The 23,901-nt window shown below is 40.8% G+C and overlaps 1 protein-coding gene across 4 annotated transcripts in view; it reads left to right on the top strand.

Annotated features, from left to right (window-relative positions):
• The window catches only part of ITSN1 (intersectin 1), a 93,026-nt gene that overhangs the window by 12,289 nt on the left and 56,836 nt on the right, over nt 1–23,901 (top strand). For 2 of the 4 annotated variants that reach the window (XM_081004412.1, XM_081004415.1), the window contains exons 2-12: nt 6,273–6,332; nt 7,324–7,416; nt 10,580–10,643; nt 14,462–14,622; nt 15,899–16,078; nt 16,387–16,480; nt 16,860–16,960; nt 20,160–20,223; nt 20,495–20,632; nt 21,541–21,656; nt 22,309–22,571. In XM_081004412.1, coding sequence (XP_080860538.1) covers nt 6,305–6,332; nt 7,324–7,416; nt 10,580–10,643; nt 14,462–14,622; nt 15,899–16,078; nt 16,387–16,480; nt 16,860–16,960; nt 20,160–20,223; nt 20,495–20,632; nt 21,541–21,656; nt 22,309–22,571 — 1,302 coding nt within the window. In that variant the 5' untranslated portion in view covers nt 6,273–6,304. Of the gene's footprint in view, nt 1–4,488; nt 4,513–6,272; nt 6,333–7,323; nt 7,417–10,579; nt 10,644–14,461; nt 14,623–15,898; nt 16,079–16,386; nt 16,481–16,859; nt 16,961–20,159; nt 20,224–20,494; nt 20,633–21,540; nt 21,657–22,308; nt 22,572–23,901 lie in introns of those variants that run through there. The other 2 variants (XM_081004413.1, XM_081004414.1) reach the window with 2 other exon arrangements.

Consider the following 23,901-nt stretch of genomic DNA (forward strand, 5'->3'; position numbering starts at 1 on the left):
GCTAATCTCAGTCTGGTTAGAGTTCCACAATAATGAATGTATTTTTAAAAAAACTGAATGCATAGATTCTAGTAGTTACAAGCTGTGCATTTGAGCCATGGAGGACCACCAACAAAGACTCCCCCAAGAATCATGAACTTGGGCTGGTAACTTTAGGCAGCCAGTTCAAGCTTTTAAGCACCAGTATTACATGCTGTCAGTAGCCTGTTCCCATGATCCTCAGGGTCCCTTCCAACTCCACAATTTTATGATTCTATGATCAGCAGTTTAGCCACAATATTCTGCACTAGCTGGAACTTCCAGATCAGGCGTGCTGGTAGTCCCACATAAAGTGCATTGCAGTAATCAAGCCTTGAGGTTACCAATGTAAGAATTGCTTTGGCCAAAAATGGTTGGAGCAGCAGCCATACCTGCTAAAATGCACTCTTAAACACTGAGGCTGCTAGTGTTACTTGTCAACAAATTTAATTTCTATTTACGCCTTGATTCTTGTACAGTGTCTAATCCAGGAAGTCTGGATTACAGCTAGTTGTTCAGTGAACATGGTATACAATCTTTCATAACTTATTACTCACCCTTCTGCTAATATTTACTCATGCCTCAACCTTGAATCATCTGCAGAAGTGAGATAATCTTTTTGGTCCCACAAGTGTGTTCACTATTTAAAAGTGCATTGCTTTTTAAAAATCTCAGTTTTGACTGTGGTAAAACTGCCAAATTTTCTTAATATAGTGTAGCAATTGAGAATTCCTCTTTTATCTGCTGTCGTTACTCAATATGGTGCCAGAGTTAGGTTTCAGAGTTACAAAAAAAAGTATCACTGATTTTTACACAGCTTGGAATGTCAGTATGGATTTCCTAGTGCTTCTTTTCTAGGGGGAAAAAGTGCTGGTACTCACATTAAAAGATGGAAGTGGGGGCACAGGCAAGGGGAGGGGGCAGTGTATGAGGGAGGGACATAGCCCGATTCAAAGTTTGGGCAGTGGAGGCAAGTTACCTGCTTGATGCTTCCTTGCCCACCCACCTACCAGGGTGCCTGTCACCCAGGTGAAGAGGTCTTCCCCGCAGGGAGCACCATCACTACCATTGCTTACCTTCTGGCAGCTGCTTTGGTGAGGGAAGCGTCTTTCCTGCCAGTGGGGCTCCTCAGGCCAGCTCCTCCCCTGTTCTGTGCTCTTATTTTCTCTCTTTCCTGCGTCTGTCCCCAAGCTGCCATGCAAGGAAAAAGAGGGAGGGCGCAGGATGAGCAGCTTTGTCAATGTGTGGTGTGTGTGTGTGCATTGCCTGCAGGCTGTGGGGGGAGGAGGACACTTTCCTGAGTCCTTCCTGTGCTCTTCTCTGGGGGGGCGGCAGCGTGGAAGCCTCTGACTTGCCCAGGCTGCATCTGATCCTTCATTTTATTGTAGCTGCAAGGAGAAGCCCCAAGTTCACTCACTGCCACCACTTTGTGTGGTGCCTGGTAGAGTGAGTCTGATGTAGCCATCTTGTATATGAGTGCCATTCTAAGTTGGGAGCTGATCTGTTTGGTGGAGCATTGAATTGCCATTGTATAGTTCCTTTTTGGGCTGACCAGAAGATTCACGAAACGGATTGAAATCCAGGTGTCTCGGAGTTCAGTTGGGATCACACTAGCACAAGTATACACAAAGAGTGTTGCTCTCATGGACTTACTTCAGAACTGTTTGGACTGTTTGGCTTTGAGATACTGAGTTGCGCATGTTGTTATCTTGGCACTGTATGTATTATTTAAGATTTCATGTAATAGACAGTATGGAAATGCTCTACATTATTGTTAACTGTTTTTGTGAACTACATACAGAGTTGTCTAGTTTGTGATTTATGTCTCTGTATTCCTTGGGTGTGGTATTTATGCACAGCTCTCTGAAGGTCCTGTCACAGCATTTTGATTAGGTTGATGTCTGGACTTTGACTGGGCCATTGCAATGCCTTGATTCTCCCCCCACCCCCAGCCATTCTGTTGTAGATTTGTTGGTGTACTTGGGATTGTTGTCCTGTTGCACAACCCAGTTTCAACCAAGCTTCAGCTGTCAGGCAGATGGCCTCACATTTGACCGTAGTATACTTTGATATACACAAGATTCATGGTCAACTCAATGACTGCAAGGTTCCCAGGTCCTGTGGCTGCAAAACAAGGCCAAATTATCACCCCTCTAGCACAATGCTTGGTATTTGGTATGAGGTGTTTGTGCTGATATGCTGTTTGGTTTTCTCCAAATGTGGTGCTGTGCATTATGTCCAAACATCTCCACTTTGGTCTTGTCTGTCCAAAGGACATTGTTCCAGAAGTCTTATGGTTGTTAAGATGCAATTTTGCAAACCTAAACCATGCTGCCATGTTCTTTTTAGAGAGAAGAAGGTTTGGCAACTCTTTCAAACAACTATACTTGTTCTGTCTTTTTCTAATTTTACTGTCATGAACTTTAACATTTAACATGCCAACTGAGTCCTGTACAGCCTGAGATGTAACTCCTGGGCTTTTTGCAATTTCTTTGACCATTGCAGAGCTTGACCTTGGGGTGAATTTGCTGGAACGTCCACTTCTGGGAAGATTGACAACTGTCTTGAATCCCTTTCACTTTTGAATAATCTTTCTCACTCTAAAATGATTGACTTAAAATTGGTGGTGATGGCCTTATAAACCTTCCCAGTTGTATGGGCAGCAACAGTTGCTTCTCCAAGAGCATTGCTGATGTCTTTCGTCCTTAGTGTTGTGTTAAAACACACCTGAATGCTCCCGACCAGCAAACTGCTAAAACTTTGGATTTTACAGAGGTGGGCACACTTGCTGATGATCAATTAAGCAAGGGCATTTGATTCCCAGCACCAGTCTGCTACTTATCCTCTTAATTTCTGTGGAAGCAGTAAGGGTATACGTAGTTTTTCACACATGGCTTCTTCATTTTGGCTTTGTTTTTGTTAAATAAATCATGACACAGTGTAACAAGTCATATGTTGCTGTTCATCTGAGGTTGTATTTACCTAAGTTAAAGACTTGCTAAGGAACAAATGGTTGTTATTAGCGTATTTTTCTGTGTATAAGCCATGTATAAGATGACCTCTAATTTTTCAACCCAAAATTAAGAAATCAATATTTTTTTGTGGAGGTCACCCAAAGAGGGAAGTTAGCCAAAGTTGTTGACATTTGGGGGCAAGATCACCCTTGAGTCGTTTACCTTTTTTAAACCTTAGAAAGGGAGGGGGATAGACAAGAACACCCCAATTCTAGAAGTGAAAACAAATCCCTACGCAGACCATCTTGCCTATAATCTCCCCACACCAATAAACCTATTCCATTTTCAGCACTTGGACCAATATGGTCATCATTGAAGGATCCAAGGGAGTTTATACCAGTCAAATCTACATCTGAAGGCAAGATTAAGGTTTATCATGCTGTTATCTCTGTGTTTCATTGCCCTCTTGATGAGCATACTAGTTTTCTGCACCCAGAAGTTCATGAATGGTTTATATACCACCCTGTACCCAGAGGTCTCATTACAATTGTCACAACATTGTCCATACAATTAACTTTCAGTCTTGCAGTTGGATGAAAGCCCCATAGAAACGTCCCACTGTAGGTCAGTCCAGGCCTGGACATCTTGCCAAGTACTGGTTGTCATTATGTACTTTCTTGCTTGCTCCTGCTAGGCTGATTTATTCTTGCTGTTGAGCTCTGTCTTGTTTGCTCATTTGAGTAAACTTCATGCAGACTCCCAGATAAAACTCACTGACCCAGCTACCAGCCTTGGGATCTCACCCAGGTGGACTGCTGGCCAGAACTCATGATGACTGTGTTCTTTTGTACCTGTTCTTTTGCGATTTGTAAAGCACCATGCACACTGATGCTGTATAAAATAAGAATATTAGCATTCCAAATAAGTAGCCCCTCATAGGATGATGCTTGGTTTTTTCCCTCTTTGATGTATTTCTAACACCCTCATTTTTGCTTACGATTCTTCTAAGCTACAAAGCAAAGTTAGCACTGTGACAATGTTAGTAACAACCCTAATTGAAAAAAATCTGCCCCTTTGCCAGACCTTCTGAGAACTCCATGGTGTGTGGCTTTTATTTCTCAATTACCGGTATATTGCATGAAACTTCCTTAATCAACTGAATCAAAATGATTTATATGGATGTAAGACTGGAAATTACACTCAGACTGTAATTTCTTCAAATCTTTAATCTTTTCACTTTAACTACTTAAAGTGAAAGAAAAACATACTTTTCTTTTAAGCAAATGGGTGTGGTTCTAAGTTTCTGTTGTACGTACTTCTATGGTAGTAATTTGGTAATCTCTGTGTAATTTACTATGCATTCTAATTTATTGTTGGAATGGGGTCTATCTTGTTCAATCTTTTTCCTTAGGGGTACAATGATCAACAGTCATGTGGGCATCTAATGTGGCTAGCATATTTTAACATATTGAGCTATGCAGAGTCTATAAAAGATTAGGAGAAGATTTTGCTTTACTTCAAGGAGCATTTGGGAGAGAGAGTGAGTGCCATTCATTTCTTGGAGTATGGTACTTAAGCATTTTATGTTGGTGAGAGTTTGAAGGGCTTCCTTACTTGGAGTCAACAGACTCTGCTGACAATGAAACCTGGGCAGATCCTTTCCCATGTTCTGCTGTTGTGCAAGGTAAGGAGCAGAGGCAGGACTGGAAACTGCCCAGAGTGGCTGGGACAAGGAATCAAATGGGTGGAGTACAAGAAATAAATTAGTAGTAGTTGTAGTAGTAGTAGTAGTAGTAGTAGTAGTAGTATTACTCCTCCTCCTCTTCATATTCCTTCCAGTCTGAAAGTTTAAGAAAGATTTTATGCTTTCAAACCATAGGTGACAACTTTTATGAGCAGGGCTATGGAATCTGTGGTCCTCCAGATGTTGTTGGGCTGTTGTACCCATCATCCGCGCCCATTAGTTATGCTTACTTAGCTTATGGTAGTTAAAGTCTGACAATATTAGGAGGGCAGTAGGTTCCCTATCCTTGTATTACAACAGATTTTGGCTGCTGTAGAACAGTGAATCTTGAGTGTTAACATAATAAATGGCTGTTAGGTTTACATTTTTGAGTCATGTGTTTTCCAAAGCTTTCTATTGTGTGTGTTAGGAGGTTACCTAGCCTTTTGTCCAAAGTGATTCACCAGTTCCCTCAAACCACTTGAGACTTGGTTGAATACAACCCTATGTATTTCATTAAAGTTATTCTCAGAGCAGCTGCATTAAAATTAATGGACCTCAGTTAGTCATGTCCATTATTTTCAACGAGCCTGTTCCCAGTAGAACTAACATTGAATGCAACCCACATACTTTATTTTACTCAAGGGTGATGTCTTTCTCAAATGGGTTGCCTCTGGATAGATATGGGATGTACATATTCTTAGTGTTATTTGGGTGGTTATAAGATTTTAAGGAAAACGAAGAGCTATTAGCATTCTTCATGTTGTAATTGCTAAATATCACATATAATTCCAATAGCTCTTCGTTTTCTGGGAAACAGTGAAATATGGCTAAAAGATATTTAGTATTTTAGAAAGTGACTGCAAAATTATTGTAGTCATAGCAGGCATGCACATATTGTAGAGCATAATTGCTGATTATCATAGTAAGGAAAACTTGTATCTCATTTTTCCCCAGGCTATGGATAAAATATTTGAAAGCACTGCTTTCACTGTATTTGCTGTTTCTCTGTCTTAATAATGTGATACTCTAAAACTTGGTGATCCAAATTCAATCTTCAGTATATGGACAGGGGTCTATATTGATTATAATACACACAGAAAGGGAAATTCTCCAGAGCTGTAGGCAGAGGTAATGAGTGAGGTTTCTGAACTGGTAACTGGCAGAGGGGCCAGTGGAGGACAGAGGCAGGGTAATAATAGGGTAAAAATAAAAGGCCATTCTAAGGATGCAGCTAAGTGCAGATGGCTGGGTATTTGATGCCCAGGAACAACTAGGTTCTGAAATAAGGAGCAATGTTGTAACTGGGAGCAGGAGGAAAGATGAATATTGTATTTCTTTAACATTTTATGCTTGCTGCCCTGGGCTTCTCTGGCAGGAAGGATGGGATCAAAAGTTCATATTTCATAGCATTTGGAAACCGTTTTTGTCTTGATGATATTTACATGACTACTGCATTTATAAAGTTCTCTTTTTCTGTATATCAGTAAATTATATGATAGTAAGCAAATACCTCTGAAGTAAGGAGTTGTTTTTGTATACCTGCTTGTCTTAATATGCCCCTCTTTACTCCCCAGGCATCTATTAGCAAGTTAAAGGTGATTGAACCATGGCTCAGTTTCCAACACCTTTTGCTGGTAAGTATTAGGATTCCCCCCCCCCCCATGCTTCTTGTTCATGCTTGCTTTCCAGCTTCATGAGGAAAAGATAGTTGTGCGTGAACACACTAATAAACTTAGTGTGTAGTTACAGTTGTTGAAAAAAGCACCCTACTGCTTATATGTGTTGAGTGTTCTTGGGTGGTTGTTGAAAGTGGGGGAGGCTGATGCAGGGGATGGCTGAAGGTAAAGGCAGCAAGAGGTTGTTGCTCAAATATAACCTGTGCCCAGGGGTCTGATAAGATTGTGTCATACAATTTAGATGGGGGTTTATGCCTTAAATTAGTTGGGGCCCACCTGCTGATCCAACTCTTCCACCTTTGCTGGAGATTCACACATTTTGACTGGCCTTGGTAGCCAGTTACTTTTTCCAATAGTTAGATGGAGATCAGGCTTTTTGCTTCTTGTTCAACAGAGGCTACAGTAAATGTCTATTTGTTTTGTACCTGCTGCTGACTAGAGGGATGTTAAAGGGTAGAGGATGTGTGCATTGTAACAACTTCTTCCCACCAACCCATTCAGTGATGCTGCATCTTAGCATAAGATACATCCTGATGCCATTTTAAAAGACTAAACCACTATCTTCTTGTAATACAAGAATCTTTTTACTGTTTTGATCACCAGAATGATATTTATGGTTGCCAATGGGTTCTGGCAACTGTATTCATAGATTCTAGATCTTCAGCAGCAAGCTGTAGCTGTGTTGCTAGCAGCCTGTGTTACCAGCTTGCTGTATGCACAGCAAGGATATATGCTTATTGGTCTCCTCTATAACAGTTGCTGAGCTTTCCTTCCTTCAGCATCCCATGAGGCAATGGGAGTTGTTTCAGCCACGGTGGTAGAGAGCTTTTTTTTGCAAGTCTAGCAGTGTTTAGATTCTTCATAGCACATTGAGAAAATAGCTGATGCTGTCATTATTTGTAAAGCCTATTTTTCCTGACAATATCTCAATCTCTTGCTTGTGAATTAGGCAACCTGGACATCTGGGCTGTAACTGTGGAAGAGAGAGCTAAACATGATCAACAGTTCCACAGTTTGAAACCAATATCTGGATTTATCACTGGTAATGCCATAGCTGTCATGTGTAATTTCCATTGTGAAAATACCCACCATCATGCAATTTAAGGTTTTCCTTCGGCTGCCCCAGATCAAGCATCCAAGAGGCAACTTAGCAATGCTACCTGTTTTCTAAGACTGCAAGAAGAAGCAAAGGAAGTAACAGTCCTTTAAAAATATATGGTTGAAGTGAAATGTTTGTAAATGCATTGCCAAAATGAAGTTAGGAAAAATACAAAACTCATTGCTGTGTGATTTCTGTGATTCTGATCATATGTATAGTTAGCTCATAGATTGTCTCCTATTTTTCATACTGGAATCTTAAGTTCTAGAATAAATACGTTTCCGAGCACAATTCAAAGTGTTGGTGCTGACCTTTAAAGCCCTAAACGGCCTCGGTCCAGTATACCTGAAGGAGCGTCTCCACCCCCATCGTTATGCCCGGAAGCTGAGGTCCAACGCCGAGGGCCTTCTGGCGGTTCCCTCATTGCGAGAAGCAAAGCTACAGGGAACCAGGCAGAGGGCCTTCTCGGTAGTGGCGCCCGCCCTGTGGAACGCCCTTCCAGCAGATGTCAAAGCGATAAACAACTACCTGACATTCAGAAGACATCTTAAGGCAGCCCTGTTCAGGGAAGTTTTTAACGTGTGATATTTTACTGTATTTTTGGTTTCTATGGAAGCCGCCCAGAGTGGCTGGGGAGGCCCAGCCAGATGGGCGGGGTATAAATAATTATTATTATTATTATTATTATTATTAATTATAATATTACTCAATAAAAGAGAAGCAGACTCTCTTGTGCATGGGGGGAAATGTGTTTGATTCTTGTCTGTCAGATTTGCCTCTTGCATGGTTCTCCATAAGCGGCAGAAAGGAGGAGCAGATGTAGTATGAAAGTGAGGCAGTTTGCTAATATAAAAATGATGGTTGGTGCCTCCAAACATTTGGTTCTGCAAGATCCACTACAACTTCCTTTGGCCCTATCAGCCAATGTTTCTTCTATTTGCTGCACCCCAGCTTCTTCAATACAAGTGCCGCTTACTAGTCACAGTAGTAAAATGTTCAGAGGTAGTATACCTCTTAATTCTATATACAGGGATAAACCAAAGAGGAATAATGTTGTCTTCATGTTGTGCTTGAGGGTCAACTAGTCCAACCCTCTGCAATTCAGGAATCTCAATTAAAGCATCCATGACAAATGGCCATCCAATTTCTGCTTAAAAACTCCTAGTGAAAGAGTCTACCACTATCCGAGGAAGTCTGTGTCGTGTTGAGTTAAGAACTGTGTCGTGTTAAGAACTGTGTTGAACAGTTCTTAACCATCAGGGAGTTTTTCTTTATGTTTAGTCTGAATCTCCTTTCTTGTATGCATTCATAATTTTATACACCTTTACTATATTTCCTCTTTACTCACATTTTCCCCACTAAGCTAAATAACCCCAAGTGTTTTAATCTTTCCTTATAGGGAAGTCGCTCAAGTCCCCTTGATCATTTTGATTGCCTTTTACTAGAAGGAATGGAGGTTTTGATCAGACTTAGAGTGACCATAGCTGGTTAAATATTATCCCCCAAAATGTAACAAGTTGGCAGTTTTGCCTCATTTCTGTGTTGCTGTGTCTTCTAGCCACACATTTTTGAATGAAAAGAACATTAATGCATATCCAAGTTTTATGAGAAATCGTTATTCATATGTTTTAAGAGCAGTTTCTGTGGAGAAAGTGTTTGCTTTCTCACTTTCACAAGGCACATAATTCTAATAAAGGAAGAGTTGCTGCAATGGAGAGACAGCAGGAACCATATGTTTCCCTTTTATCTAAGCTGATGTTAATGCAATGTGAATTTCCTGGTAACTAAAGTGAGGATGTTTCAGTTTGTAGTAATGTGCAGTTCAGAATTTGTTCACGTCCCCTTTAACACATTTCAATACAGTATCTCAGTATTCATCTAATAAAACGTAGTCTTTGGTGGCTGTAATGTGGATTTTTTTAAAAACTAGTGTGGCATTGTAGCTAAGGGGCTTACTTGTGGACTTGGAAGTGCCCAGTTCAAATCACACCCTCTTTATTTGTTTATAATTTTTGTATCCCAGAGGAGTTCACATAAATAAAGATGAGATATAGGCCTGTCCCTCAACCTTACAAACTAAAAACACAAAGCATGCAAGGGAAGGGAAGTAGAGGTAAAAGAATATTGGTTTGACATTGCAAGGAATAAAGAGCTATAATCAGACAACTACATCCAGTTGAGCCACAGTGTTCTTCCCTTGCTGTTGGTTTTGCTTGGACAGCAGAGGTGCTGCTGATAATCCAGCCATTGTTCCTCTGGTTAAGGCTGAGGCCAGAGAGTTCTTCCCTTCAGTCCTGCAATCCCAGGGCAATTGGTAGTTGGAACCAAGTTTTCTTTCTGGCACAGAGGAGGTAAGCAGGCACCATACAGCTGCTCTTTCTCTGACTGATGGGTGCGGCCAGACTGAAGTTGACATAGGGTTCTTTCTGAAGGTAGAGGCTCCTTCAAGGCAAAAGGGAGCAGATTGCTCAATGGCGTAATCTCCCCTGTCTCCAGTTTATATAATACAGTGGTGCCTCGCAAGACGAAATTAATCCGTTCCGCGAGTGTCTTCGTCTAGCGGTTTTTTCGTCTTGCGAAGCAACCCTATTAGCGGATTAGCGCTATTAGCGGTTTAGCGGCTATTAAAGGCTTAGCGGCTTAGCGGCTTAGCTGCTAAAAGGCTATTAAAGGCTTAGCGGCTTAGAAAAAGGGGGGGAAAGCGAAAAAAAATCTCAAGACTCGCAAGACATTTTCGTCTTGCGAAGCAAGCCCATAGGGAAATTCGTCCTGCGAAGCGCATTGAAAAACAGAAAACCCTTTCGTCTAGCGGGTTTTCCGTCTTGCGAGGCATTCGTCTTGCGGGGCACCACTGTACTGATCTACCATACATGCTTGGTAAAAGGCAGGGGCTTCTATTAGCCCCAGCCAGGATATCCCTGGGTCAAGGATGATTGGAGTCAATCAAGCGACAAACAGGGCTACAAGTTCCCCATCCCTGGTGTAAGGATAACTGGCAATATACTGAACACCCTAAAAGCGCAAGCTAGAAATTTTATTTATTGTACATTGGTTCTCTTATCATTCTTAAGACATTCCATTTGAAATACTTCCTCCTTTCTGACAGGTGATCAAGCCAGAAACTTTTTTTTCCAGTCTGGGTTACCTCAACCAGTTTTAGCACAGATATGGTAAGTGTAAATTTCAGGAGTTCATTTCAGATAAAAATTGCACAAGCAATATATTAACTTTCTACAGTTACATTTAATCTATTTTATTCAAAGTGCACTTTTCAAGACAAGGACTTTTGTCAAAATGGCTCTCATTGAGGCCTTTGTGAAACCATTTTTTTTAACAGTCCAAAGAACTAATAGAAATGAAGAAATGAAATAAGTGGTAAACATGAATACAGCAGTTGAGAAACTGCATTCTGATATCTTTGTGTAGGCAGCCTTAAATTAACCACCTGAAATACTTGCTGAATAAGTAGAAGCATGATTCTAAAATTAGAAGCCGAAAGAAATTCTATACATGCAAGTTTTTTTATTGTCTAGGGAAGAGCAACAAGTCACCTAAAGCATAAGCTCTGACCTGCAAACTACCTTTATTTACTGAATTTAGGATTTCTGTGTAATTGCCTTTTAAATATGCATATCTGTTAAAGCCTTAATAAAGTTCTGTCTTGGCACATAACTTATTTGCTAAGGACTGCTATGTCACAAAAGTCTCTTTGTTTTAAATCAAAGATACTGCAAACAAATTTGACAGCCATGGTGATGTGAAAGGTGGTTGTGCTTTAAGATGAAATAAAAAAATTTTTTACATTTGTACAGACTTGTAGAATGTATGTTGACATTCTTAAATTCTTGTAAAATGTGTAGAACTAACAAACAGTATAGCATCTATTACTTGAATCCTTCTTTTACTGGCCTCTTACAGTATTTGTAGTTGGCAAGCCAATAATCCATTAAGAAGTTTCTTATGTAGGCTTTCAAATCAAACTGTAACGGTTCTGAAGACAGTAACTGCATTTAAGTAGGTATAATCTGGATTACTGGATTTTTGCTTTACTAGGATAATTGTACTCCCTGAAAACCACTTGTTGGGTGTATCCTTCCCTCTGGTGAGCATAATTAACAAAAGTTCCACGTACTTTCAGTAGTGCTGTTTGAGACCAAGCAGGTTATACTTTCCTGAGTAGCTAATGAATTGTTAACATACACTTCAAATGAAAGCAAAGGTTTTATTTCATCATAGTAAACAAGGTGGTAATTTATGGCACTTGCAGTTTGAAATGAGACACATCGCTCAATGTGCTACATTTCAAACATTGAAAATGGTAGATACAAGACTTCACCAGAGCAGAGTTCATAAAGTAATAAATACGTTACTGGATTTATTGCCATAGATTGCTGAGGTTTCCGTGACCATTTCTCTAGACTATGGCTATGATCTATCCTTGTGAAAATGTTACCTGGGAAGGAGCAAAAAAAGCTGATAGTAGCATGAAGAAGCATAGCCAGAAATTAGGGCATTCCTCTGAGCCCATTCACTCATTACATTCCAGAGACACAGCTCAACCCATTATGTGTATTGGCCTTTTCTTCACCCAACCTCTTCACCATCAGTAAGTAGTGGGTATCACTTGGTCTGTATTGTGTCTTGTTTTAACTTGGTGTCTCTTTGACATCCCTGTCTGTCCTTGGAGACAGTTAGGGGTTAACCCCTCAGTTAACCCCTCAGTTAGGGGTTTCCAAGTAGATTTCTGAGCACTATTTGCATTGATGGATGACCATTTACATTATAACTCAATTACACACAGGTCTTACTATCCAAACATAACATGTCCCCAGGAAATTGATTGTTAGATGAGTGTTCACATAATTAGCTGATGATTTCAATCATTTCCTATGGAAACATTTCTTTTTTCTTTTCTTTTTTGCCAAATAAATTTTTATTAGTTTTCTAATATTACCCCAATATTACCCCAGTTGTACAATTTATACAAATACAAATAAATTCCAAATACATGCCAATTATCCTATGGAAAATTTCTAATCCATGATTTGTCCAATCTCCCTCCCTCCCTGGTTTCCACCCCAAACTGCTGCAGCAAACTAGCTCTGATTTGTCACATCTCTCCCTTCCCTTTCTCCATGGTTTCTGCCCAAAATGGCTGCTGCCAACCTGCAAACAGAAAGAAGTAAGGACGTGGTCATTTTGGATAACAAGTGCTCCGATAGCAGGACCTGTGTGTAGTTGTAAAATGGTGATAGAAGTACATCTTAAATATTAAGTAGAGATCTAGAAAATTAGGCTCTGGGGTAGATAATGAAACCAAGGAAGGGAAAGCGTTTTGAGACACAACAATGGAAAATACAACACTCCAGTAAAACTGATTAAACTCAGCGGAACTTACTGCTAAGTAAATCTGCACATGAAGCTGAGTCAAAGCATTGGTCCATTTTGTTCAGTATTATTCTCAAGTGGACACTAGGACACCACAAAGTGGTTTGTAATCCTTCAGTCACTTAAGTGGGAAATAATGTCATCACTTCAAGGGAATCTCTGAGTCATCCCCTCCCTTGGCGTGACAGTTCGTTTTTCCTGCCTCACTTGAAGCAGACCTGTTTTCGCTGATGCTCTTCTGGTCTTTTGTTCTGGTTCAGTGTGCGATCTTTGTTTTGGTTCAGAGTTGTGAGCTTTGTCACTGGGTGTACAAGTGATTCTGTGTTGAGGATTTTGGTTACATTTTCCTCTCAGTGTCCCCGCCTTCAAGGTTCTTTCTTTCTTCAAGGTTCTGTTTTTCTGTCTAAGGTATTTTCTCTGAAAGTCTGTGTTTTGCTGCATTTTGTGGTGTCTGTGTGAGATTCACCTACAACTATGTAATTGATTTGTTTCCTTGCTGATTATACAGTTGCTTTTAACAGTTTATTGCACTGTTTTTAGCTGAGGAGGGCAGGGCTTTTGAACCTGGGAACTTTTGCATTCAAAGCATTATGCTTTGGCTCCTCCCCTAGAGTAAGCATGTTGTTTTTGAAAAGGAAAAAGGTTGAGTAGCATTATATTAAATACAAACATGATGTGTATCTTAATAGCACTCTAGGTTTAGGGCAGGCTTCCTCAACTTCGGCCCTCCATATGTTTTTGGCCTGCAACCCCCATGATCCCTAGCTAGCAGGACCAGTGGTCAGGGATGATGGGAATTGTAGTCTCAAAACATCTGGAGGGCAGAGGTTGAGGAAGCCTGGTTTAGGGTCAGACTTTGAAGTGTCCTTATACTCAAGTCAAAATGATGTCAGTCTTTCATCTTGAAACATATGAAAACTGGAGGGAGGGAAGACAAACAAATCACTAAATGGCAGTATTACACTATTCCTGTTGTAACCATGATCTTACAATTTCTGTGAAATCTAATACCACCTTCATTTGTGGAAAAACTAAATATTTTTAACATCAGATCATTTCCTGGACTTTGTATTTCCATCTCCCCTTTTGCAGCCACAATACTCTAGAGTCACTGACATCTAGTTCACCTTTGACTGAGGAAGTTCTCAGTCTAGAAGGTGATAAAACAGGCTTCCTTGAGGTTGTTTACTATGTTAAACATTCAAGCTGGATTTTATTAGTTGGGCTGACTATTTTATACTTGTGTTTTCTGTTAGGCAATAGTACTGTTTGCATAGTCTTAAATAGTTGTTTTCTCTGCAGGGCATTAATTTATGGAATTGGTAGGAAATGCAGATGAAGTAAAAACATTGCACCTAAATAATATGAGGAATAATAACTTTATGGACAACTTGAGACTAACATCAAAAGAAAATAATCTGATACTGAATTTTCCCTCCCTCCTTCCTCTTTGATGTTTGGGCATGTATACCTGCGTCACAACATAATGTTTTTGTCCACCACTGCTCAGTGTTACTGACTGCTGATGGTGGACATAAGGAAACATTTTACATCTTTTGGAAGGGTGTGCAAGTCATGAATTACCTTTATTTGTATGTAGGGCTCTGGCAGATATGAACAATGATGGGAGAATGGACCAGCTGGAGTTTTCTATCGCTATGAAACTTATCAAACTAAAACTTCAAGGTTATCAGCTTCCTTCTGCATTGCCTCCTATTATGATACAACCTCCCATTGCCATTTCTACTGCACCAGGATTTGGTAAGGACAGACTTCATTTATGTTTATGTGGTATCTTACTTGCCTTTCTCCCCTCCCTCCCCCATTTCTTGATGCTCTAGTCAACTCTCAAAAGTCATTGCAAAAGTCATAGTAATATCAAGTGCAACATTGATCAGAGATACTAGAAGAGGAAGGGACACGGGTGGTGCTGTGGGTTAAATCACAGAGCCTAGGACTTGCCGATCAGAAGGTTGGCGGTTCGAATCCCCACCACGGGGTGAGCTCCCGTTGCTCGGTCCCTGCTCCTGCCAACCTAGCAGTTTGAAAGCGCATAAAAGTACAAATAGATAAATAGGTACCACTCCAGCGGGAAGGTAAACAGCGTTTCCGTGCGCTGCTCTGGTTCACCAGAAGCGGCTTAGTCATGCTGGCCACATGACCCGGAAGCTGTACGCCGGCTCCCTCGGCCAATAAAGCGAGATGAGCACCGCAACCCCAGAGTCGGCCGCGACTGGACCTAATGGTCAGGGATCCCTTTGCCATTTACCTTTACTAGAAGAGGAAACACTACTAATTTTGCTTTTTGATTGCATTCAGCAGTCCAAGGAATTGGGTTTTGTTTTGTTTTTTAGTTTCCTGCCTTTTTTCCTTATAGTGTACAATATTTACACCAATAAACTAGTTTTTTGGCCTAATTCAGTTTACTTCATACTTAACCACCACTCTGCAAGCAGTTCTTCCAGCATATTAGTTTATTCTCACTTTTAAGATCTTCACATTTTAATCTTTTAAGAGTATTTATTTTCAGTCTAATACAGAGTAAACCCAATTTCTATAGGAGATTCTGAGGTGGCTTTGATAGCATTGCATTTGATTTGATGGAACTGAGTGCGCTCATGGAGTCCGCTTAGCTCCCTGGTGTACTCCAGGGCTTAGGACAAGGAAAGCTGGGTATTGCATGCATGAACCTTGAGTCCTGCACTCCACTCTGCTCCCCTGGTGCAACAGCAAGAAAGAGACTGGCAGACCTTGCTTTGTTTTCAATGAAAAGCAGTTACATTCTTGCATACAAACCCAAACAATGGTTTAGACCTAACTTTGAATGATTATGAAGTTGTCTTGTTTCAATATCTCCAAGTTAAGTTATTGTTACTGTCAAACATACTAATAAACAGAAGCTAGTTGAAAATGGAAGTGAAAGTTTCCAACCTCTTCCTAGTAGCCATGTTGGTAGAAGACACAAAAGAGGTAGTTGGCAAACCCAAGGCCATTCAACTTGTAAATGATGGTAACTATGAAAATCTCTCTCTTCTAGGTATTGGGGGCCTACCCAGTATGCCTCCTCTTACGGCTGTTGCTCCAGTGCCCATGGCGTCTATTCCAGTAGTGGGAATGTCTCCACCTTTAGTATCTGCTGTTCCTACAGCAGCTGTGCCCCCCCTTGCTAATGGAGCACCAGCTGTTATACAACCTCTACCTGCTTTTGGTCATCCTGGTAAGCTGTGTTACTTGCAGTATCATTCTAGTGTTCTTTTTCTCTCCTTAAGTATTATTTTATCTTTTGACTCTTTTTTATTTTTGCCTTTTCTTGCGTATAGTTTTTTGTTGTTTTTAAAAACTGCTTTTGTTGTAAGCTGTCTTAGTGCCTATTTTAAAACAAAAGGCAGCATGCTAACCTAAAAATCAATTCCTTAAGTTAACAGCTTGTCCTTTACTTACCAAAATGTATTATGTATCATTAATTGGTTGACTGTACTTTATATTTAATTGCCCTGACCTGAAAACATAATTGTGCTATTTCAGCCACATTGCCAAAGAGTTCTTCCTTCAGTAGATCTGGTGCAGGGTCTCAGTTAAATGCAAAACTGCAAAAGGCACAATCATTTGATGTACCTGGGTAAGTATGACTGTTTTCTTTTTCTTTTTAACGCATTTTGGCAGCATTGTTACAGGTGACAGTCCTGCAGCTACTCAGACACAATGTTCCCATTCAGTTTAAGGGGATTGGTTGTTAATAAGTGGTTTCAGAGATGTATTCATAGTTTAAAATAAATCAGATGCTCTGTCATGTTTCAGTTACAGATAGGTAGCCGTGTTGGTCTGCCATAGTCAAAACAAAAAAATTCCTTCCAGTAGCACCTTAAAGACCAACTAAGTTAGTTCTTGGTATGAGCTTTCGTGTGCAAGCACACTTCTTCAGATACTTCTTCAGATTCTGTCATGTTTGATTGTGATGGAATGATAATGGGATAACTGTCTCTGTTTTATAACTCCAGTGCATCTCCAGCAGCAGAATGGGCTGTTCCGCAATCATCAAGACTGAAATATAGGCAGCTTTTCAATAGCCATGATAAAACAATGAGTGGACACTTAACAGGTATTCTTTCGTTTTTAATTTTAAAAATTTGTGGACTCTGCTAAATGTGTTAGAGATTGTGTAGCGCAGGGGTTAAGAGGCAGGTCCATCAATGTCTCTTGGCCATGATACTGAGATGAAATTTCCAGATTCAGAGGCAACCAGTTGCTGGAGGAACAAACAGCCGTGGAAGGCTTTTATGCTCTGCTGTGAGTCAGCATCTAGTTGGCCACTGCTGGATATAGGGTACTGTACCAGATGGGCCCTTGATCTGATTCAGAGTCCCCAATCTTCCATTTTATGAAAATCTTGATGTTGAGCTTATCTGCATAGATTATTTTTTTCTAAATTTTGTTTTGTTTCTTAATCTCAATTAGAAGCAAGCTTTCTCACTTCCTATTACACTCAAAATATGAATAATTTTTACCTTATGAGTTATTATAATATTATATACATATACACTCTAAGTTTTCTAAAGTAACCAGCACATAAAAATATACATACACCTGTGCATATAACTGTATAAAAATGTGCATGTATTAATATACTTAAAAAATTATGCTACAGATATAGTTTCTTTCTTTGGAGATCACTCATGGCTGAATAAGATTGTCTTCCATGAACATGGTCTTAACGATGTGTGCGTAAGTGACTGTGGAGGCCAATTCTGGATTCACATGACCTTTCACAGTGGGGACATATGTTTCCGGGTGGGAGTTGATCACAGTGAGGATTTGCCAGGCATGCCTTCATCTTAGCTCATTCCTCCTTTTTGTCCTGAGTTTGTGCTTCTTCAAAGTGCAGAAATAGTACATCATGGATACTATTTATGTGTATAATATATGTACCGTATTTTTCGCCCCATAGGACGCACTTTTTCTCCTCCAAAAATGAAGGGGAAATGTGTGTGCGTCCTATGGGGCGAATGCAGGCTTTCGCTGAAGCCTGGAGAGTGAGAGGGGTCGGTGCGCACTGATGCCTCTAGCTCTCCAGGCTTCAGGAAGCTATCCGCAAGCCTTGCGCGCCCGGCGGGACCTCCCGCCAGGCGCGCGAGGCTTCGGGCGGGTGTCCGCAAGCCTTGCGCGCCCGGCAGGAGGTCCCACCAGGCGCGCGAGGCTTGGGGTGGCAGCTTGCCACCCGAAGCACGGGGAGCCCTCCGGAGGGCTCCCCATGCTTCGGGCGGGTGTCCGCAAGCCTTGCGCGCCCGGCGGGAGGTCCCGCCGGGTGCGCGAGGCTTGGGGCGGCAGCCTGCCGCCCGAAGCACGGGGAGCCCTCCGGGGGGCGCCCCGTGCTTCGGGACGGTGTGCGCAAGGCTTGGGGCTGCAGCCGTGGCTGGGGGGGGGGGAAATAATTATTTTTATTCATTCCCCCCCCCCCCAAAAAACGAGGTGCGTTCTATGGGCCGGTGCGCCCTATAGGACGAAAAATAAGGTAATTTTTTTAGCATACAATGAGTCAGGCTTTTAAAAAACACAGCAGAAAATATATGAGCAGCTCAGACATAAGCAGACGCTTGATACAAGACGTATCAAGCTCAGTAGGGTCAGAGCTGCCAAATTCCACGTATAAATCCTACTCTCAGCTATCTAGGTTGATTTAGGCAAGCTGGTATTTGTGCAGCTTCTCTCCCATGAGCGGGCGCCCGCGCAATTTCTAGCATCTGCGTCTGCGCAGACGTGATTTCCGGCGCCACGAAAGTGAGTCCCCACGCTGCATTGCGCTGGTTTAGCGCAGCGCGCAGAGACTCACCAAGCGGGCGGCTCAGTTCGGGGGCAGCTCATGGGCTGGTAAAATGACCCCTGTGGGCCGCTTGTGGCCCGTAGGCCTTAGGTTGCCGACCCCTATGGCCCTGTCCCCAGGAAGTCACTAGGTTGGTCATTCACCTGCTCGCTGTGTTCAGACTTCCCTTGACATACCTGTTGCTACTACATATATGGGTGGAGGCAGACGTCCCCTAGAATCCACCCAGGCCAGAACACAGATAATTAAAACAAAAACAAATATTTAAGGAAGATAACATCCAGAAAAAGTAATCATTTTTACAGGATACTCGGAGTTCTGTTATGCTGTTCTAACATAAATCTCTTTAATGATGGTGCTATTATATGCTTTCATTATCTCTCTCACCTCGTTCCCTCTTTCTTTTTGTATCTTCAGCCACTATTCTTTTCAACTGTCCTTTTTTGACTGTCATTCTCCTTGTTACTCACTTGAACTCCACCCAGCATTCTGTCCCACTGCCCTGCTGTCAAACATTCACTCTTCTGTCACAAATCCCTACGCCGTTTGGGTCCTGATTATCTAGAGAACAGCTTATCTTGTGTATGTGCCATCTTCACTCTTGGCAGCATTTTGATTCAGGCCCCGCTCTGAATTCCTACGAAGAGGCCAAGTTTGCCTCCACTTCCTCTTCTACAGTGTTTTACTTTTTAGTTAGTTAGTTTGAAAATAACTGCTTTCTTCTCTAGCCTTTGTATTGTTATTGTGGTACTGTATTTTAATGTCGAACAGTTGTACCTTGGACCCCGAATTCCTTGCGAGTCGAATGTTTTGGCCCCCGAATGCCGCAAACCTGGAAGTGAGTGTTCCAGTTTGCAAACGTTCTTTGGAACCCGAATGCCTGACGCAGCTTCCGATTGGCTGCAGAAGCTTCCTGCAGCCAATCGGAAGCTGCACCTTGGTTTCTGAATGTTTTGGAAACCGAACGGACTTCCGTAATGGAATCTGTTCAACTTTCAAGGTACCACGGTATTGGTTTATTTAGATTGTATTATGGGTGTTTATGTTTGTAGTTTATGGACAGTATTTGAAATTAATAAGAAACAGAGTATATAACTATGTAAATATTGTTGGGTTGAGGACATTGTTGGGTTGGTGTGGTAACTGGCTATGACTTAGGGCTGCTTCATGAGGACCACCAAATGTGCAGCTTCCCCACAGTAAACTCTGTGGCAACTCAAAGTGTAAAATGCTATATACAAGTTCACTCATTAATTAATTAGGCGCATCTACCTTTCCCATAAAATTAGATTGATAGCTTTCAGAAAGGTAGATATTGGAAGGCTTTATTTCTGTTGCAATTTAAAAGATTGACCCAGTATTACTGTTTATGTTGAAAATAGATACTGTAAGATCTTAAAGGTTTATCACATAAGTGACTGTTTTGAAAATCAAATACTAAAATTTGAACATTCATGGTCTTATGTTTCCAATGCTTTAGGTCCACAAGCAAGAACTATCCTTATGCAATCAAGCTTACCACAAGCTCAATTGGCTACAATATGGTAAATATTTTTCATAAAATTGTGCTTTAAGCATCAGAGCTACTTTAATTCTCCATATCCTTAAGTTTTTTTCAGCTGTCTTCCTTGTTGTTATTAATATGACAGTTTAGTCTGTACTTGGCAGGGCTTTCCAGAAACAGAGCTTATCCCACCCTAAGAAAGTTTTCAATATACTGTATTTTTCTAGGAACAGGTGTTGTAGATTGTGTTTTTTCTTGGTGTTGATAGTGGGCAAAAACTCCAAACATGTAATTGGATCTTTTTTCAATAGGAATCTTTCAGATATTGACCAGGATGGAAAACTTACAGCAGAAGAGTTTATTTTGGCTATGCACTTAATTGATATGGCTATGTCAGGACAGCCATTGCCACCTGTCTTGTCTCCGGAATATATTCCTCCTTCATTTAGGTAAAATTATTATAGCTTTGATTTTGATCCTGAACCGTGATTAATTAGAAGATTATTTATGTTTTTGCTTGATTTCTGAAAAATGCATTAAGAAAAGGTTAATGTTATAATCTCCTGTGTGCATTATGCAAAAAACGAGCCATATTCCTTTATGTTGAAGTTGGTTGTTCTCTCTGTCAAAATTGTACTGAAGAATGGTAGTAGTTGTTATTTTTGAGTGAATGTATCATTTTAAGTTAGCTAAATTAAATATTTCATTAGGCCAGCACACATTGACTGTGTGTATTGAAGACTGCTTTTCTTTAGCCTGGATTGAAATATTCATGGCATTGTCCCAATCATTAATCATGAATGCAAATTGTAGTGTGTCATGGCATCACAAATACTGTGGCAGTATGAAACACTGACATGCAATCTCATAATGAATTCACTGGATGACCTGTTTGCATCAAAGGCAAAGAAACTAAAAAACCAGATGTGTGCAGTAGTTGTGTGTCTAGGGCCACAGTAGAAATTGCCTCCTATAGTGTAGTATTTACATTGACTGTGATTGGTCATACGATTGATTCACACATGCACATTCACTTGCCCAGTGGTAGCTTGCAAATTAAATGCACCATCACAAACAGAATACTATCTCTCAAACCCACCACAATGTAAGCGGAATTGGTTTATATATGAATTAACTGGTGAGGAATCAACAAATGTATATGTAAACTGGCCTGATGGTGGCTTTGAAGGCAGGCCTTGTTGAGGTTTTACTTATGCCAAAATGTACTGAATTTTAATTTTATATGAGTAAGTTAGTAGCCTGCACAGCACTCTGACTCGGTAACTAAATTGTAATGGAATTAATAACAGAAGCATTATTCATATACACATTTTAACCTACTATCTCTTCCTGACAGAAGAGTTCGCTCTGGCAGTGGTGTATCTGTTGCAAGCTCGGTATCCACAGACCAAAGGTTACCAGAAGAACCAGTGTTAGAAGAAGAACAGCAGCAATTAGAAAAGAAATTGCCAGGTGAGTGTTGTTATAAATAAGCGCACTTTGACCATCTTTTGGGGAGACACTAAAACATTTAGGAATCGGGGTGGGGTGGGGAATGCCACCTGGAGTCAACAGGTGAAGTGCTGTCATTCCTGGAAGGTCTTAATTAAAGATAGCCTCATATGTTTCATAGGAATTAGTTCCTATTTAACTGCTTTACACCTTTACAATGACCAGTATAATATACAGAGAGGAACTGCATGTCTGTGCCTAAGAGTTGTGACTAGCAAAACCCGTTATCTTCCACAAATTATTGTAATCAACATGGAGGTGAATTTTTAGCAAATGAGAAGTTTTCCTATCACACTCCAAGTCCATTTAACTTCAAAACATTTTAGAATATTTTTCTCTTGTGTAACCATCTGTAGGAATACTGAAATGAATGAAAATAGGATGTTTGCTCAAATTGTTAATATTTTAAAGTCAATTCCAGTTGGATATTATAGTATTATTATATTATATTGTATTGTATTTTGTTTTGTATTGTTTTGTATTGTATTGTAATATTTTGTGTGTGTGTGTATATGAATGTGTGTGTGTGTGTGTATATATATATATATATGTATATATCTCACCCCCCCCCAAAAAAACCCCTGATTTCTTACTGTAATTCTTTTTCTTAAAGTAACGTTTGAAGATAAGAAACGTGAGAACTTTGAACGTGGCAATCTAGAGCTTGAAAAGCGGAGACAAGCCCTTTTGGAGCAGCAAAGGAAAGAGCAAGAGCGCCTTGCCCAGTTAGAAAGGGCAGAGCAGGAGAGGAAAGAGCGTGAACGGCAGGAGCAGGAACGGAAAAGGCAACTGGAATTAGAAAAACAGTTAGAAAAACAGAGAGAGTTGGAACGCCAGAGAGAAGAGGAAAGGAGGAAAGAAATAGAAAGGCGTGAGGTAAATGGACAATTTCAGAAGAAATACCTACTTGTCTAAAAACAAATTTTAAAAGGTATATTGGGGAATATTATGCTTTCTTCAAAATGTGTACAAAGTGAAATCATTTTTTAAATAAAATTAGAAATGATCTAATGTCAGTGCAACATTTTCTCAGGAAGGGTGTAGGTTACCCATTTCTTCAATTACCCATTTCGTCAGTTGGATCTGATAAATGATCATGTGAGTTTTGAGACTATGTTGAATTAAATCTACATAGATTCATGTATGCTCCCTTGATAGCTACACTGTACAATACTGGCTATTCCTTAGCTTTGGAACAAAACTGAAACTCCAGATTTTGACCTTTTTAAAGCCCTGCACAGCTTGGTTCCACGTTACGTTAAGGACTGCCTTCTCCTGTATATACTCCTGCATATTTTATGAGTATCCAAGGAGGCTCTGCTTTGAATTCTCTGCCACCACTTCCTTCAGAGTTAAAACAGGTGATTTTTCTCTCCACTGTAGAGCTTGCTTCCATGAGTGGCCTCCCAGGCTTGTTTATTGGGCTTCTGGTAGTGTCTGGCATGTTTAGGATCATAGTACTACAGTATAGGGTTTGGAGGGACCTCGAATCTCATCTAGTCCAGCCCCCTGCAATGCAGGAATCTCAACTAAAGCATGCATGGCAGACGGTCATCCAGCCTTTGCTTAAAAGAGGAAGAAGAAGTAGAGTTTGGATTTGATATCCCGCCTTTCACTCCCTTTAAGGAGTCTCAAAGCGGCTAACATTCTCCTTTCCCTTCCTCCCCCACAACAAACACTCTGTGAGGTGAGTGGGGCTGAGAGACTTCAAAGAAGTGTGACTGGCCCAAGGTCACCCAGCAGCTGCATGTGGAGGAGTGAAGACGCGAACCCGGTTCCCCAGATTACGAGACTACCGCTCTTAACCACTACACCACACTGGCTCTCTAAAAGCTTCCACCACTTTCCAAGGGGAGTCTGTTACACTGAAATAGCTCTTACCATCAGAAAGCTCTTCCTAATGTTTAATCAGAATCTCATTCTTTGTAAGTTGAATCCATTGGTTTGGGTCCTGCCCTCCAGAGCAGGAGAAAACAAGCTTGCTCCATCTTCCATGTCACAGCCATTTAGATATTTAAAGATGGCTCTCATGTGTCCTCTCAGTCTCCTCTTCTCTAGGCTAAACATACCCAACTCCTTTAACCGTTTCTCATAAGGCTTGGTTTCCAGACCCTTCAACATCTTGGTTGCTGCCCTCTGCACACATTCCAGCTTGTCAATATCCTCCTTAAATTGTGGCGTCCAAAACTGGACACAATGCTCCAGG

Source organism: Podarcis pityusensis (genome assembly GCF_964106645.2).
Source record: "Podarcis pityusensis genome assembly, chromosome: 4".
NCBI classification, from domain to species: domain Eukaryota; kingdom Metazoa; phylum Chordata; class Lepidosauria; order Squamata; family Lacertidae; genus Podarcis; species Podarcis pityusensis.